The sequence below is a fragment of the Herpailurus yagouaroundi genome, unplaced genomic scaffold, assembly GCF_014898765.1.
Source record: "Herpailurus yagouaroundi ecotype Mexico unplaced genomic scaffold, PumYag 208, whole genome shotgun sequence".
NCBI classification, from domain to species: domain Eukaryota; kingdom Metazoa; phylum Chordata; class Mammalia; order Carnivora; family Felidae; genus Herpailurus; species Herpailurus yagouaroundi.
The window spans coordinates 9,745,121-9,760,896 of NW_024412439.1; the positions used below are offsets into that span (position 1 = coordinate 9,745,121).

The window sequence follows — 15,776 nt, forward strand, 5'->3', positions numbered from 1 at the left end:
TCACCTGGGACATTCGTACCTGCTACCCACACCACCATGCCTGGAATGGCAACCCTGGCAGCCCTGAGAGCCTCCTTCTCCCCTGGAGCCTCCTATCGCACCTACAAGGAAGTTGCAGGAGGCAACCAGAGAGAGACACACGGAGTGTGCATGGGGGAGGGGCAGAGAGAGGGAGACACAGAATCCAAAGCAGGCTCAGGGCTCCCAGCTGTCAGCACAGAGCCCGACACGGGGCTGGAACCCACAAACTGTGAGATCATGACCTGAGCCGAAGTTGGACGTTCAACCGCCTGAGCCCCCCAGGCGCCCCTCCCATCCATTTTCTCTAAGTTTACCGCGGTCCTCACTCCCCGCATCCACCAACCGCTCCCATTACGGCCGGGCGTCGTGGCCCTCTGCCCTCTCCCACAGGCCGGCAGAGGGCAGACCCCTCAGGACTGCACAGACACACTGGGGTCACCCCAGAATGAAAAGGGGCCCCTAAGGTAACAGAAGGGTAACAGCCCTCTTCCCTGTCTTTTCAGTCTCCTTTGGAACGTGTGGTTGCATTTTGTGTGTCTGCATGTCCCCAGAACAACACTTGTCTGCTCTCCATTTCCCCATTATCCCAGCATCAGAACTTCTGAACTGGTGAAGGGAGGCTTCCTTAGAGCAGGAATGGGGCGGGGGGCGGTGAGGAGCCTGGAGGGAATGTACACAGAGCGCGTGTGTGGCTGTTTGCCTCCGCGTGTCTATCTCAGTATCTCAGAGGAAGAGGGGAGCATAGTGGGGAGGGGCTCCCCCACCAGGAAACTTCAAGGAGCGTGCGCACCGGCCCCCTCCCATGACCACTAACCTCCTCTTCCTGGAACCTCAGTCCCCCTGTTGAAACCCCAGAATGCTCTTTGCCCAGATCTTACCAGAGTTGCTTTCTTCTTGTCATTTGGACCTCAGCTCAAACATCACCTCTTCTAGGCTCTTCCCCAAAGCCACACACACATACACATACACACACACACACACACACACACACACACAATCATTCTGAACTCCAGCCCCTTCCTGTATTTTCTTCACAGCACTCACTGCTCCCTTATTAATTTGTTTACTTGGCATTTGTTCTCCCTCAACCCAGAATGTAGGCTCCTTGAGGAGCTTTAGTCTTTTTCATCTCCGTACCCCTGTGTCCTAGAACAGTGCCTGATGCACAGAAGGCGCTCCACCAATAGGTACTGTATTGAATGGAACTGAATTGAATTGAATTGAATTGAACAGAGATGCTTGGCTGGTCAGTAAAGGACATTTATTGCTGACTGACTGCCCTTTTTGCCTTTCTCCCTATGTCTTCATCCCCTGCTGGAGTCCCAGCCATACCTGGCCCTGCCCTGTCCTCTTCCCCAACTCGCAACAGCGCTCTGCTCCAGCTGTGGACCCTTCCCCGCCACTGCCTAGATCCCCCGGGGAACTACGAGTGGGGGCCAACACCCTCAGGCCATGCTCCTGGTCTCCAAGCCCCAGGCCCAGCAGAACCGACCCCGGCTCTCAAAGAATCTCTTTCCAAGCAGCCCCACCCCCTTACAAAGCCACGTTTGGGAAACTTTAAGCACACGCTCCCCTCCATACAGGTCCACCAGCGTTTACTGAGGGTTTCTCATTCACCGGGCACTGTGCAAACCCGGACGGCCAAATGCCAGTCCCTTTCTCCCTCCGAGTCTCCCAGAGTCCTTCCACCTCCTGTGGCTGGCGTGGCGGTTGCTGTCCTGGGCCGGTTGCCACGCATGAGCAGAAGGGACAGAGTGATGGTCTAGTTCAGGGGAGGCCTGGTGCCAGGCCTGGGCACCCCCCCCACCCCACCCCCCACCCTCACCAGCAACTGTCTGCTCTGCCCTGGCCCCATCCCTCACGTCCTTGTGGCATCCTGCAGGGCCGTTTCTCCTCTGGAAGGAGATGCTCCGGAGGGGGTTACACTGGCTCTTTGTCCTCGCCCCACTGGTTGGCCCAGTGTTTCTGTGACAGGGCCAGGATGACGGCGGGAAAGGCCAGGAGGCTCACCGGAGGGCCCGCGATCCACAGCTCCAGTCTCTTCACCCAAACCCAGAGCCGGTCTGAAGCCCGAAGCCGGGGCTGCGTGACTGGATACGGTTGGGTTGGAGGCCAAGTTTGGGGCAAGGAAGCTTCAGGGGGCTTCAGGCCGCAGTCACTGGCCATCTTCGTCCGCTACCAGGCTGCCATGGACCCCTGGCCCAACGCCCAGGCCTCTCACCCCCAACTCTGGCTTCTGGCTGCCAAGCCACACCCAGTACATCTCGTCTGGAGCTCAGACCTCCTGTCTTCTTGGAAAGAATAATAGGAAAAACAGGGGGTGAGGGAAGGCATGGGGCACTTGGTCACGGGGGGGGGGGGGGGCAAGACCACACACACACACACACACCATGTTCAGCAGAATCACCTTCCCTGATACATCCAGAGACATGCACGGATGCGCACACACACATCTCTGAGTCACACACTCTGGATTCTTCTAGAAGAGAGGAAGTGGCTTGAGAGGGCACAGGAGGCACCCAAGAGTGGAATCCAAAGCTTCCCAGACTCAAAGGGCAGGACAGTCGTGGCTGGAGAACGAGGCAGGGTCACTACCGGTCTCTTGGGCCCAGACCGCCATCTTGCGTGGCCGGATGGCTCCCTGCTTATCGCCACTGGCTATTTTATTCTAAGACTTTATCTCCAGCGCAGCCCTTTTTAAAGCTTTATTGACCTAGCTTAGTCTTCCTGGGCTGTGAGCGTAGCAGGGATACTCATTGGCCAGGGGCTCAGCCAGCTCAGCACCCATTGGCTGCTCTGCACTAAGCCTCTTTCTCCATTGGCCGCTCACTCGAGCGTGTTCGTTGGCTGCTCTCTCCTGAAGCTCGGTCCCTATTGGTTGCCAATAGAGGTCGCGTTCCCACTGACAGCGAATCCAATGGATGGGTGGGCTTTGCCCTCCCGGTGCCAAGCGCCAGATGTCCCAACCTGTGCACCACCGCTGCCGCCCTGCCTGCCTTAGGGTGGGGGAGCGCTGGGGGGGCTTGAAGAGGGCCCAACGGCCTCGAGGAGTCTCTGGTGCTGGCGAAGGTGCTTCCTCCTTTCGTGTTCCCCTGTGACTTCACACACCAGCTGGGCAGGGAAGGCCCCAGGAAAGCCCTTTAGCCAGCCTGGGAAGAGAGAGACAGGGGCCCAAGTGGAGCCAGGGCAGTGGATGGGACAGGAAGAAAAAGGAGGTCCAACGGGGTCTGATGCCTGAGGGTCACGGTGAGTGTGGGGATGAGTGGAGAAGCCTGGAGCGGCAGTAGAAAGGCCATTTTATTAGAGGTGGAGGCAGCAGCAGCAACAGAAGATGTGTGTCATTCCTGTCCAGCCCTGCTCATCTCTCATCAGTGCTGCTCACCTCACGCAAGGGAGAGCTGGAGTTCTCACGGAACCCGCACAGTCTGGTCCCCCTTACTTCTGTGACCTCATCTGTTTCTCTGGCCTTTTTTCACTCTGTCTTACCATGCTGGCTGGCCTCCTTACGATTCTTCAAACACTCTGGCCACAGGGCCTTTGCACCGACTCCTGCCTTGGTCTGGGACACTCTTTTCCCAGACACCACGCGCCCAACTAAGTTCTTCACCTCTGTCAAGTCACTGCTCACACGGTGCCTCCTTGTGGAGGGGCACCTCGACCTCCTATTTATTTTTAAATTTTTAAAATGTTCATTTATTTTTGAGAGAGACAGAGAGGCAGAGCACGAGCAGGGGAGGGGCAGAGACAGAGGGAGACATAGAATCCCAACCAGGCTCCAGGCTCCGAGCTATCAGCACAGAGCCAGACCTGGGGCTTGAACTCATGAACTGTGAGATCATGACCTGAGCCAAAGTCAGACACGTTACTGACAGAGGCACCCAGGCTCCCCTATTTTTACTTTTTCAAGCTTATTTATTTTGAGAGAGCGAGCGCACCAGCACCCCGTTGACCTCTCTATGTTAAATTGTAATCCTGGGGCACCTGGGTGTCTCAGTTGGTTAAGCATCCAACTTTGGCTCAGGTCATGATCTCGCACATGGTTCATGAGTTCGAGCCCCGCATTGGGCTCTGTGTGGTCAGCTCAGAGTCTGGAGCCTGCTTCAGATTCTGTGTCTCCCTCTCTTTTTGCCCCTCCCCCACTCACTATTTTTCTCTTTTTCTCTCTCACTCTCTCTCTCTCTCAAAAATAAACATAATAAGTAAGTAAACATTAAAAAAAATTGTAATCCTATCCAACCCTGGGACGCCTGACCCTGACTCTGTTCTACATGTGTTTTCCCACAACACTTATAACCCTCAGACACTGTATCATCTACTTTTTTTTTTTTTTTTAAGTAATTCCTACAGGGGGCGCCTGGGTGGCTCAGTGGGTTAAGTGTCCAACTCTTGACCTCAGCTGGAGTCATGATCTATCAGTTTGTGGGTGTGAGCCCCACATCAGGATTCTCTCTCTTTCTGCCCTTCCTTCTCCCCTTTCTCTCTAAATAAATCAATAAACTTTTTTTTTTTTTTAATTCACAGAATGAATAAATAAAAGAATCTCTCACCTTCAGGGCTCTTGTGCAGGTGCCTGGGCAGAGCCCTGGACTCCAGACTTCGTGCCTCAGTCCTGGCCGGTGCAGAAGACTCTGAACACAGTTCCTGGGAACAGTCTGCTTGGGGGTGGGTGACACACAGTGGGATCAAGGCCCTTTGTAGCTTTTCCCCCATCTTCCCCTCTTAGCCTCACTTTTCCTTCCCTCGCCTCCCAGAGGACACTCACCACAGTCCTCATAGACGGTGTCCGGGGAGCAGGGAAGGGGGCCGGGGGTAGGAAAGGCTCCCAGCCAGCGCTGCATGTCTGATCTGGTGGGGACATAGGGAGGGGTCACGTTTGAACCAGGAGGTCCTTCTGAGGGACAGACAAGGGCCGTGGAGGAGAGAGACTGAGGAAGAGGGTGGCGGGGCCTGAGAATCCAAGTGAGGGTCCCAGGGTGTTTTCTGAAGGCGACACGACTCACAGGGAGGAGGCTTGGAGTAGCCGGTGGGTGGGGCGGCCCTGGTGGTTGCTGAGAAGGGAGAGGCGGAACGTAGGGGGTCCAGATGGGTCCGGAACCTGCTGGGCCTGGACCAGGGAGCGGTGGGCATAGTCCAGAACCTGCAGCCGCTGCCCACTGCCCAGGGAAGAGGCAGTTCAGAGGGAGAATGGGGGATCCGGCTGGACCCCCAGCTCCCCGCCTCCCTACCCCAGCCTGGGCTCCCTCCCTCCCTGGGACCCACCTCTTGGGCTGAGTGATGAGCAGCAGGTCGCTGAAGAGTAGCAGGCAGAGGGGGGTGAAGCGCGGGCGCGAGGTAAAGAGCACACCCCCCCTCCGGCACCCTAACTCGGTCAGCTCCCCTTGCAACTCCAGGCGCCTGGACCAGGACACCAGGGGCAGGGCCTGGGGGGGGGCAGGGGGGGGTTGGGGCTTGGTGGCGCCCGGGGGGGGGGGGGGGGGGGGGGGGGGCCTGGGCAGGGGCTCACCTTGACTTTGTGGAAGCGCAGCCTCTGGGTCAGCCGGATCAGCTCCTCTGTCTGTTTCATGCGCCCCACCTCTGCACTGCAGCGCTCAATGATCTGGGGTCGGGGGAGCCGTGTCACCCACCCCTCCTTCCTTCTGCCCCAACCACCTGGTCGCCTGCCTCGCGATCCCCTATCCCCCCCACACACACACAGCATCCCTCCTGCCCACCTTGCTGACGGCACCCAGGGCTTTCTGAGCATTCTCCTGGCGGCTGGACCCCTCCTCTGTCTGGCGCAGGATATTCTGGGGACAAGGAGGTAAGAGGGACCGGGCGCCCCGCTCTGCCGCCCTGGGATTCAGAGGGGCTGCTGTTCAGAGGACCCTACGTAGCTTGACAAAATGTTCTGGGTTCACCGGGCTGGGGAACCAACCTCAGGGAGGCAGACAGACCTCACCACTCCCCATCTGTATTACCCTGAGCCCGTCATGTTACCTCTCTGGGCCTCAGTCTCCCCATCTGTCAAATGGGGACAACAATACCCACCCAGCAGACCAGAAGCACTGCTGTAAGGATTCAACGAGGTAAATCTACGAAAAGTACTCCTTGGCCCGCAGTAAACACAAAAGAAGACAGCTACTATTTTCATCGTTAGCGCTTAGCGCAAACAATGCAGCCAAGTGGTTAAGAGCGCCCGGGCGTCCATTTTGCCGCTCTCAGTTATTCTCTGTATGACCTGGGGCAAGTTATGTAACCTCGCGGTGCCTCAGTTTCCTCATCCATAAAGTGGGGTCAGTAACACTTCCCACCTACAGTGGCCGGTAATGTGAAATAGGTAGACAACACTTAAAACCATGCCTAGGACAGAGCGCTCCACAGCCGTTTAGCTATTACGATTAGTATTATGATTATGGCACTGTCTACACCGGGGATCTAGAAAGCGGAATACGATATGAAGAGGCTGATACCCTAGATGGGGCCTCTCACCGGGTCACCCACAGCAGGTGACCTGGTTTAGGGAGAAGTTTCTGCTTTGCAACAGAAGAGCGTTTCTGTGTCTCAACCTAACCCCCATCCCCGGTATCGCTCCGCCAAGGCGCCTCTTTAGACACGTTTTCCCCGCAGCGTCCTGCCCGCGTGGAATGTTAATGCTACAGATACGCTGCGCGTCTACCGATGTGCCCCCGCAAACATCGGACCAGCTAAGGTTGTTTTCACCCCCAAAGAGCTCATCCTCGCTCGGAGTGCTATCACCCCCACTGGGGAGGCACGCGGCAGGAGCCCTCAAAGGCCACTCCTCACGTTCCCCCCAGACCCTGGGACAGGAGGGGACCTGCCCAAGACCACTAGGCCAGCTAGTGGCCGAGCTAAGTGGCGAACCCGCGCGTCCAGCCAGGGGCTCCTTCGCGGCACCCAGACTGCTCCCTGGACGGCTGGTCGGCCCCAGCCAGGCTGGGTGGGTCCTGAGTTGAGAAGCCGGGCAGGAGGCAGGAGGGCCCGCCCCCCCGCTGGGGGGGGAGGAGGAGAGTGCTCCCGTGAGGGCCCCCCCCCGCCCCCACCCCCGGGGGGGGGGGGCACAGGTACCTGCAGCAGCATGCGGAGCCTGGTGATTCGCTGAAAGGGCAGCAGCAGGAAGGACGGCAGCGGCAGCCGCTCGCACTTGGGGAGGCTTTGCAGGCGCCGCAGCTCGGCCGAGAAGCGCACGTTCGTGTCCCTGCGAAAGGGTCCCCGCGGATGGCGGCGTCCACCGGGAGGCCCCGCCCCCGCCCCTGCTCCCCTCCGGTCCTCCCCCTCCCCCGCCACGTGCACTCACATAAGGCGGCTGTAGGTCTCCTCCTGGTATTGCTGGTTCCGCACGTAATCCACGTACACCGAGAAGGGGCCCACGGCGTGGTCGTGCACCACGTCACACAGGTCGCTGATGTGGGGGGAAGAGCGCACACGGGACAGCAGCGTCCCTAGAAACCTGAGGGAGTCAGGGGAACACGCAATGGAGGTGGGGCACACAGTCAGGTCTCCCAGGAGTCCGAGCAAGAGCTGGGCGCTATCTGGGCCCCTGGAAGGGAGGACCTGGGACAAGCAGAAAGCTAAGGGAGTGCTCAGCGGCCAGAGGCCCCGCTTGCTGTTCCGACAGGACCCCACTGACCGCTCGCTGACTCCCTGGACTCGCTGCACGTTGGAGAAGAGGGTGTGGTGGTCCCGGGGGGTGAGCGTGTCCCGGAGAGCCTGGCTCAGCACGAAGGTGTCCGTTAGCAGCCGCAGGGAGCGCAGGTAGGAGGCCTCAGAGGTCACCACCTCGAACAGGCTCTGAGGAGGAAGGGCAGGGCAGTGGGCGGAAAGCCCGGCTCCCCGCCAGTCCCGGACCCAGGTTCCACCCTCCTCCCCCCGCCCCGCGCCAGCCCTGCCGGACCCCAGGCGTGCCCACCTCCTGCATGCGCCTCTCCTGGGGGCTGAGGGTGTCCAGGAGGCCGCTGGCCCGCACAGCCGGCAGCTCCTGCCACAGCGTGTTGCGAGGTCCAGGGGGCCGTGCGAAGGTGGGAGCTTCGCCGGGGTTTGTTGGAGAGGGACACCCATCCTCGCCGACCCCCCAGAGCTCCTCTGACAGCACAGCCGCTCGATAGTTCTGGTACAGGGGCTCTGGAGTACAGACCCAGCACATCAGGGAAGCCCAGCACCCCAGACCCCTTCCCCACTGCTTGATGGGGGGAGGGGGACAGAGGGGACCCCAGGTCCAGAGGCCCTCACCGTCCTGCAGGGGCAGCTCCCAGTTCTGTTCCTTCAGCAATTCCAGCCCCTCCTTGTCCCTGCGGAGAGAAACAGAGGGACTGCCCCAGAGCCACCACGATCCCACCCCCCCCCCAGGGGGCACTATTCACATGCTAGTGTAAGGGAGTGCGCGATCCGCACACAGGTAGTGTGCAGGGACCTCGATGGAACCACACACACAAAATTATTTATGCGGGGCGCCTGGGTGGCCCAGTCGGGGGACCGTCTGACTTTGGCTCAGGTCCCGATCTCCCGGTTTGTGGGTTCAAGCCCCGCATCGGGCTCTGCGCTGACAGCTCAGGGCCTGCTTGGGATCCTCTCTCTCTGCCCCTCCCCTGCTCTCTCTCTCTCTCTCTCTTGAAAAATAAACAAACATTTTGTAAAAATTACTTATGTGCCTGTTGTATACGAGGCCCTGTACTGGGCAGGCCCCATCCATTCCTGCTCTCTCAACTACTGGGTACCACACACTTCCAAGCCTCTCTCTCCAGAGCTCTCCAGATCGCTCAGCTGCAGATGGTTGTCTGGCGTGTCCTATTTGTGTCTCAGTGAAATTCAGCATGATCAAACCCAGAATCGCACCTCCCTGCTCTGCCGCATTCAACCAACTTAAACACCTAGTAGAATTCCTACCAGCAAGGGCTGAATAAGTGAGTGGGAACTCACTAGCTCTGATAGGGGTGGTGAATCTAAAATGATTAATAGGGGTGCCTGGGTGGCTCAGCCGGTTAAGCATCTGACTCTTGATTTCAGCTCAGGTCATGATTTCATGGTTCGTGGGTTTGAGCCCCGTATGGGGCTCTGTGCTGACAGTGCGGAGCCTGCTTGGGATTCTCTTTCTCTGCCTCTCTCTCTCTCTCTCTCTCTCTCTCTCTCTCTCTCTCAAAATAAAATAAATGAACATTAAGATGATCAACAAACCCACATAACACAGGAGAGGCGTCCCTGGTGCTAAACAGATTTATAGACCATTGCAATAGAGGCTCAAGGTCCCGGAAGTAAACCAGAGCAATTGCTGTGGGCTGGGCTCTTCACCAATATCGCACTCAACAACTCTGTGAAGTAGCTGGTGTCTTATCCCCACCCACAGATGAGGACCCTGAGACCAGGAAGTGACTTGTCTGAGGCCACGCAGCTGGTAAGGGACAGAACCGCTTGTCTCCAGAGCCCTAGACGTCCTTCCCCCTCATGTGCGAAGGTGCGATTTCGCCAGGCCTGAAGCTTAGCCTGCGCTGGGGTAGGGGTAAGGGTGCGGGTATTTGGTACCTGCCCTCCATAGATGCTGGAGGAGTGTCCTGACGAGCTTCGTCAGGATTGTCCCCTGGAGAGAGAGACCAGAGTCAAGAGAACAAATCGCCAGGATCCCCAGCCCCGGACTCCTGACTCCAGCTCCCACCCCACCCCCACCCACCAGCGGGAGACGCTCACTATAAAAACTACAACTCCAGTCAGCCCCAGAGCAGCAGCTGGTGGAGAACAAAGAGTCCTGAGCGGGTTGTGGGTGGTAGTTTTTTGGCTTTTACAAAGATCCACCTCCAGCCCTTCCCTTCCCCGCCCAGAGACCCGCTCACCCGGGCTCTGTACCTGTCGGGATTCCGTCTTCCGAGGGCAAATGGAGATCTGGCTGCGGGGGGTCCCCAGAAGCGGTGATGTCTGGCCTGACCCACGCTGGTTTGGGGGCTTTCAGGGGTGGCAAGAGTTTGCGTTCGGCAGTGGAGCGGTAGGACGTAAGGACCACTGGGGGGAGACTGAGGCTTGGAGGGCTGGGGCGGGAGCGGGAGGTCCTCAGTGGGGAGGCCCGGCAGAAAGCCCTGGGGCCATCCTCACAGCCCCCCACAGGTACCCATCGGAGCTCCAGGCCAGGCCGGCCTATGTGGCAGACACAGGGGCAACAGGGAGGGCAGGCCAGGACAGCATCTGGGGGAGACAGGGGTGCCCTAAGGAGAAGGCCCTTGGGGCCTGGCCCCACCTTGCCTGGGCCTCCTCCCTCCCCCTAACCTACCAAGCAGCGGGACAAGGTGGCCCAGCCCCAGGCATCTTTATCTTCCCTACCCTGACTCTCCTCAAACCCCCCCAAAAAACATGGCAATCAGATTTTTCCCAACATGAAATCCATTTTTAAAAATGTAGCCCCTGGGGGTGCCTGAGTGACTCAGTCAGTTAAGAGTCTGACCGACTTCACGTCGTGATCTTGCAGTTTGTGAGTTCAAGCCCCGTGTCAGGCTCTGTGCTGACAGCTCGGAGCCTGGAGCCTGCTTCGGATTCTGTGTGTCCCTCCCTCTCTCTCTGTCCCACCCCCACCCGCCCTGTGCTACTCTGTCTCTCTGTCTCTCAAAAATAAATGTATCTTTAAAAAATGTAAAAAAAAAAAAAATAATTTTTTTTTTTTTTATATATATATATATATATATATATATATATACAGCCCCCGAAAGAACCCAGTCTTAAAGCACTAAAAACAAAGAAGCCCACACAGGGCTCCACGATGCACTTACCCGGAGCACCATTCTCCTGTGACCCGCTCCCAGCAAGGTTGCCCTGTGGAACCTCTCTCTCGCCATTCACATCCACTGCCCCATGGTCACCCGGCTCCAGGGCATCCCCAGCCTGGACCTTGCCTTCAGCCCCCCATTCAAACCTGCCAGCCAATCTCCGCACAGTGCCTGGGGCCGAGGCAGAGCCACCCTGGGCCAGGACCTCAGCCCTGGGGAGCAGGGGCGGAGTGTGGGGTGACCCGGAGGGCTTGGGTGGGGGAACTGGAGACCGGGGAGCGGGCTCTGGGGTGACGGAGCGCCTGGACACTGGACTGGGGGTGCTGGAAGGCGAGTCTGGGGAAGTCTGGGAGTCGAGGCTGGCTTTAGAAGCCGAGGGGGGCAGAAGGACAGGGGGCTTCAGGGCCGAGGCTGGGGGCTCCCAGGGGATGGGGGTGCACATCGGGGTTGGCGCATCATTGGAGGTGAGGGGAGCTTCTCGTGGAGAAGAGCCGTTGTGGTGGGGCCCTGGGGACTGGGCAGCCCTGGGGCGAGAAGGAGGACGGGGGCGGATGATCCGAGGGGGCTTCTGGGTAGGGGGTGTTGCTGCAGGAAGAGACTGGGCTGACATCTTCCTCTGGGCTCTTCAAAGGAGTGGGATACTCTTCTGGAGTCATCCCCTGAGGAAGAGGGAGGAAGAGACCCTTAATGCCCACCCCCCCCCCCCCCCCCCCCCCCCCCCCCCCGGGGGCCCCCGGGGCCCCCCCCCCCCAAATGTTTTTGCAAAAAACGGGGGACATTTTGGGGGGGGGGGGGGGGCGCGGGAGGGGGAAAGGCTAGTGCCCTCCCTCTGCTTCTTTCTCATCTCCACTGTCTTCCTCTCCTCACCTCTCACCCCTCCCAGCCTCCCAGCCTCCATTTCTCTCTGTCTTTTGGCTTCTGCTGCCACAGTCGGGCCACAGGGGGCAGTGAGGCCGGCGCGGGGGCGGCCAGTTGGAGACCCAGGTTGGGGGCCCCCGTACATCGCGCTTCTCCTATGGCCAGACGTGTCCGGCTGCAGAGCTGTGCGTGCGTGCGAGCGTGCGTGCGCCAGCGCGCGAGAGGTGTTGAGAACGCACGCTCCGTGCGGCCAGGCGGGCGGGGGGGGCGAGCGCAGGCCGCGGCGCGGTGCAGGCGGAGAGGCGGGGTGCGAGCGGACGTGTGTGCGCAGGCGCGCCGCCCGGGCCCGGGGAAGCGAGGGATGCATCACTATTTCCCTGCTCCAGCGGGCCCTCCGCCCCCCATTTCCCAGTTCCTCTCTCCGGACTCTCCCTTTCCGGATTATTTTTAGTCTCCTTTTCCTGCCCTCAAGATTCCTGGAGCCTCTGACCCCAAGAGACCAGGGGGCCCCGGGCGGGCACGGTCTCTCCTGCCCCGTCCTCATCCCTGCCCGCCCCCGCCCCGCATCTGGTCAGAGAGGCCCCAGTGGGAGCCTGGGTCCTGCCAGGATGCCTGGTGGGTGGTCGGGAGACCGGACTGAAGGTGAGGACCAGTGGGGCCAGGACGCCGAAACCTGGGCTTCACCTCCTCCTGCGGGCAGGCGGCTGCAATCCTGAGAAGGCGGCAGGGTCAGGGCGGTGGCCCCAAACTCCGCACAGGAGGCGGCCGGAGAGTCAGACCCCTCCAGGCCCCGGATTAGGTTCTGGAGAAAGGATGCCGGGTGGGGGCTGGGGCCGGAGGCTGTGAATCTTGCAGCTCAATGGCCTCTGTGTTCTGGCAGGAAGCTCCTTAGGTGACCCAGGCAGTGGCCTCACCAGCTGGCGGGCTCCTCCCCAGCCTTGCCCCCCTTGAGGGATCCCCCCCCCCCCCACCCCCCCCCCAAAGGGACCCTGGTTTTACTTCCCCCCCCCCCCCCCCCCCCCCCACTCAGGCCTCTCTCACAGGGACCCAGGTACCAGGCCCCACGCACTCACCCTTCAGTCCTCTCCACTCTGTCACCTCCCAGGGCTGAGTGAGTAGGGGCAGGAAACAGGAATCGGATCCTCCTCCCAACCGGACACCCCCCCTCCCCAAACCACACCGCACTCCACATGCGCACACTAGGGTTCTGGAAGATGTGATGGACCCAGGATCCCAAGGGTCCCGGAAAAAGGCTGAAACGCCGGCGTGGGAGAGCGGGCTGTTCTGTATGCACAGGGTCTGGTTGTGGCTGCGTGGCTGCGTGGCCTGGGGGCTGACGGGGCCCCGGGGTGAGGACGAAGGATGGGCTGGCAATGGCACAGGGCCGGGCCGGTGGGAGGGCACCGGGCACGGGCGTCTGGACACCTCTGTATCAGCTGAGGGATGGTGTGTGTGTCCCTCCAGGACGTGCCTATCTCTCCCACACCACACACGGAGAGCCTGTCCCTTAAGCTTCTAACCTGTCCCTCTGGGTGTGAGCCAGTCTTTATGCCACACCACGGGACCCCCACCCAGGCTTCCCGCTCCCTGTAGTGCCCCCCTCCCTGAACTTACCTTTATCTTTCTGGAAGCTGTTTCTATTTTCAGCCTGTCCTGCCTACCCCTTGGAGCGAGGAGTGTGGGGCCAGGTCTCCGAATGCCTGTTCCTGTGTTTCTGGGGCGGGAACTGAGGGCCCAGATTGAGATCTCCACAGAGGAAGCCAGTTCCTTGGCCCCACCCGGCCATTGTGTCAGGCATGTGTGCATGTGTGCATGGGGGGCGGGGGGAGGGAGGCAGGGGGAGAGGGCCTCCGGTGGGAAGGAGGTCGGAGACCTGAGACCCCGGTCTCCTCCAGGTGGGTGTGACATTTGCTGCGACCCCTGCCTGTTCACCCTTCTCTGCCCACCTCTCTCTGGGTCCCAGCCCCTAACTCTCCCTTTCCCACTGGGAGGCTTTGATGTGGACTGGCCTGTGCAGTCAGTCAGCACCCCCTGAGGCTGGGTGGGCGGGGGACCCTCTCCCCTCTAATTTGCTGTGTGCTTGAGGGGCTGGGGGTGTGCCATAAAAACAGGGTGGAGCGAACCCCCGCCTAGCCTGGATCCAGGCTGGTGGGAGGAAGATACAAGGGCGGTTATGAAATCCGGGGGCCTCTGCCCACACCCAGTGCAGCTCTTTCTAGATCTTCGCGCCCACACCCAAACAAGATACTGGAAAGAAAAGCCGGAAAACTGGTATGAAAGCGTTTGACCCCTTTTCTCCTCCATGTGAAAGGCAAAATTCTCGCAACGACCTACCAGGCGCTACCCGACCTACCCTCTGCCCATCCCTGTCCGGGCCTGCAGCCTGGAAACCTGCCTCCGGAGACATCCCCATGGGTGAGTCCCTCCCTTCTTCAAGTCACTGCTCAGAGACCACCGTCTCACGAGGCCTGCCCCACCACTCTGAAACTGCCAGCCGCCGCCTCCTGCCCCATTCCCGACCTGCCTTCTTTCCCCGCCGGCAACCATTGCTTGTAACGCACCAAAATCTGTGCTCTCAAATTGACAAATTCTGTTTATAGTTAATTACCTTTCCGTGTTAAAAAGTAAGCTTCCTGGTGGCAGGATCTTTATGTTCTGCTCACTGATGTATCTATCCCCAAGTTCTGGAACGGGGTCAGGCATATAATAATAGGTGCTTAGGGGCACCTGGGTGGCTCAGTCGGTTGGGCGGCCGACTTCACCTCAGGTCATGATCTTGTGGTCTGTGAGTTTGAGCCCCGCGTCAGGCTCCTTGCTGACTGCTTGCAGCCTGGAGCCTGCTTCAAATTCTGTCTCTCTCTGCCCCTTCCCCATTCTCACTCTGTCTCTCTCTGTCTTTCAAAAATGAATAAATGTTAAAAAAATTAAAAAACAATAATAATAGGTGCTTAATGTTTTGGGAATTGACACAAATTAAATTGAATCCTCCCCATAGGTCTACTAGTCTCTGACTCTCCTTCCCTACAGACCGTTTCCACGATTCTGTTGATCCCACCTGTTTCCCAACACACACACACACACACACACACACACACACACACACACACACCAGGACCAGGAATCTAACCTCCCAGACCTCATCTCTAGATCCTTTTGGACTTTCAGGGAGAGGAAATCTTTCCAAGAGTATCTCACAGACCCAATCAAGAAAGCTGAATACATGTAAGTAGCCAAAAGAATCCTGTCGTGTGTGTGTGTGTGTGTGTGTGTGTGTGTGTGTGTGTGTGTTTTAACCGAAACGGGAATATCTTATTCATTTTGCTACTTACAAAAATAACATTAAAAAAAGATAACCCAAGGGGCACCTGGCTGGCCCAGTCGGTGGAACGTGCAATTCTTGATCTCAGGGTTGTGAGTTCAAGCCCGACATTAGATGTAGAGCTTACTTTAAAAAATAAAAATAAGGATAGCACCTCGGTGGCTCAGTGGGTTGAGCTAGGGTTGTGGGATCAAGCCCAGTGTCGGGCTCTGAGTTGACCATAGAGCCTGCTTAAGATTCTCTCTCTCTCTCCCTCTGCCACTCTCCTCCCCCACTCACACACTCTCTCTCTCTCTCTCTCTCTCTCTCAAATAAAAATAAATAAATAATAGGGGCGCCTTGGTGGCTCAGTCGGTGAAGTGTCCGACTCTTGGTTTCGGCTCAGGTCATGATCTTGTGGTTGGTGGGTTTGAGCCCTACGTCAGGCTCCATGCTGCTGACGGGGCAGAGTCTGCTTGGGATTCTCTCTCTCTCTGCTCCCACCCTGCTCTCTCTCTCTCTCTCTTTCTCAAAATAAATAAACTTTTAAAATAAACAAATAAATAGCGTAACCCCGAAGTGCTGGTTATTAGCTGCAAACATGAATGGCACTTGAGACTTTCTAAAACCCAGGGGTGAGTGGGGATGCCAGCAGAAGAGGAATGGAGTGGACTGGACCCCCCTGGGCCCTTCGCTGTCCTCCCTCACTTTCCCGCTGCCTCTCTCTGTCCTGACTGACCCATCCGGAGGCCTCCTATCTGCCTAGCTGTTGGTGAGAGATGTCCCCTCCTCCCCCAAACTGAAGCTCCCTGGGACTGCACTCAGAATGTTCTAACATTCCTGACCAAGAGGCTCGACTG

The 15,776-nt window shown here is 58.5% G+C and overlaps 1 protein-coding gene across 7 annotated transcripts; it reads right to left on the reverse strand.

The window, feature by feature from the left end:
* Positions 1–1,265: 1,265 nt before the first annotated feature.
* ARHGEF15 (Rho guanine nucleotide exchange factor 15) lies at positions 1,266–13,364 on the reverse strand. 7 transcript variants are annotated; one of them, XM_040453264.1, is made up of 18 exons: positions 13,233–13,359; positions 12,692–12,725; positions 12,303–12,330; positions 10,764–11,419; positions 9,853–10,185; positions 9,535–9,589; positions 8,248–8,306; positions 7,928–8,139; positions 7,649–7,809; positions 7,316–7,468; positions 7,087–7,216; positions 5,733–5,807; positions 5,525–5,617; positions 5,281–5,441; positions 5,022–5,174; positions 4,784–4,866; positions 4,569–4,676; positions 1,266–3,170 (listed from the first exon to the last, which is right to left on the reverse strand). In XM_040453264.1, the coding sequence occupies exons 4-18, from the start codon at positions 11,368–11,370 to the stop codon at positions 3,019–3,021; spliced, it is 2,535 nt and encodes an 844-aa protein (XP_040309198.1). In that variant the 5' UTR covers positions 11,371–11,419; positions 12,303–12,330; positions 12,692–12,725; positions 13,233–13,359; the 3' UTR covers positions 1,266–3,018. The 7 variants fall into 7 exon arrangements, with proteins under 7 accessions (XP_040309198.1, XP_040309194.1, XP_040309193.1 ...); XM_040453260.1 differs by having other exon boundaries at positions 12,303–12,420; XM_040453259.1 differs by having other exon boundaries at positions 12,303–12,505.
* Positions 13,365–15,776: the final 2,412 nt, after the last annotated feature.

Coding starts and splice junctions, on each gene's coding strand:
- ARHGEF15 (XM_040453263.1), bottom strand. CDS start 11,370: ATGTCAGCCCAGTCTCTTCCTGCAGCAACACCCCCTACCCAGAAGCCC. Junction 5,442..5,524: donor TGCGCTTCCACAAAGTCAAG/GTGAGCCCCTGC, acceptor GCCCCCCCCCAG/GCCCTGCCCCTGGTGTCCTG. Junction 4,677..4,783: donor CACCGTCTATGAGGACTGTG/GTGAGTGTCCTC, acceptor CCCACCCCCAAG/CAGACTGTTCCCAGGAACTG.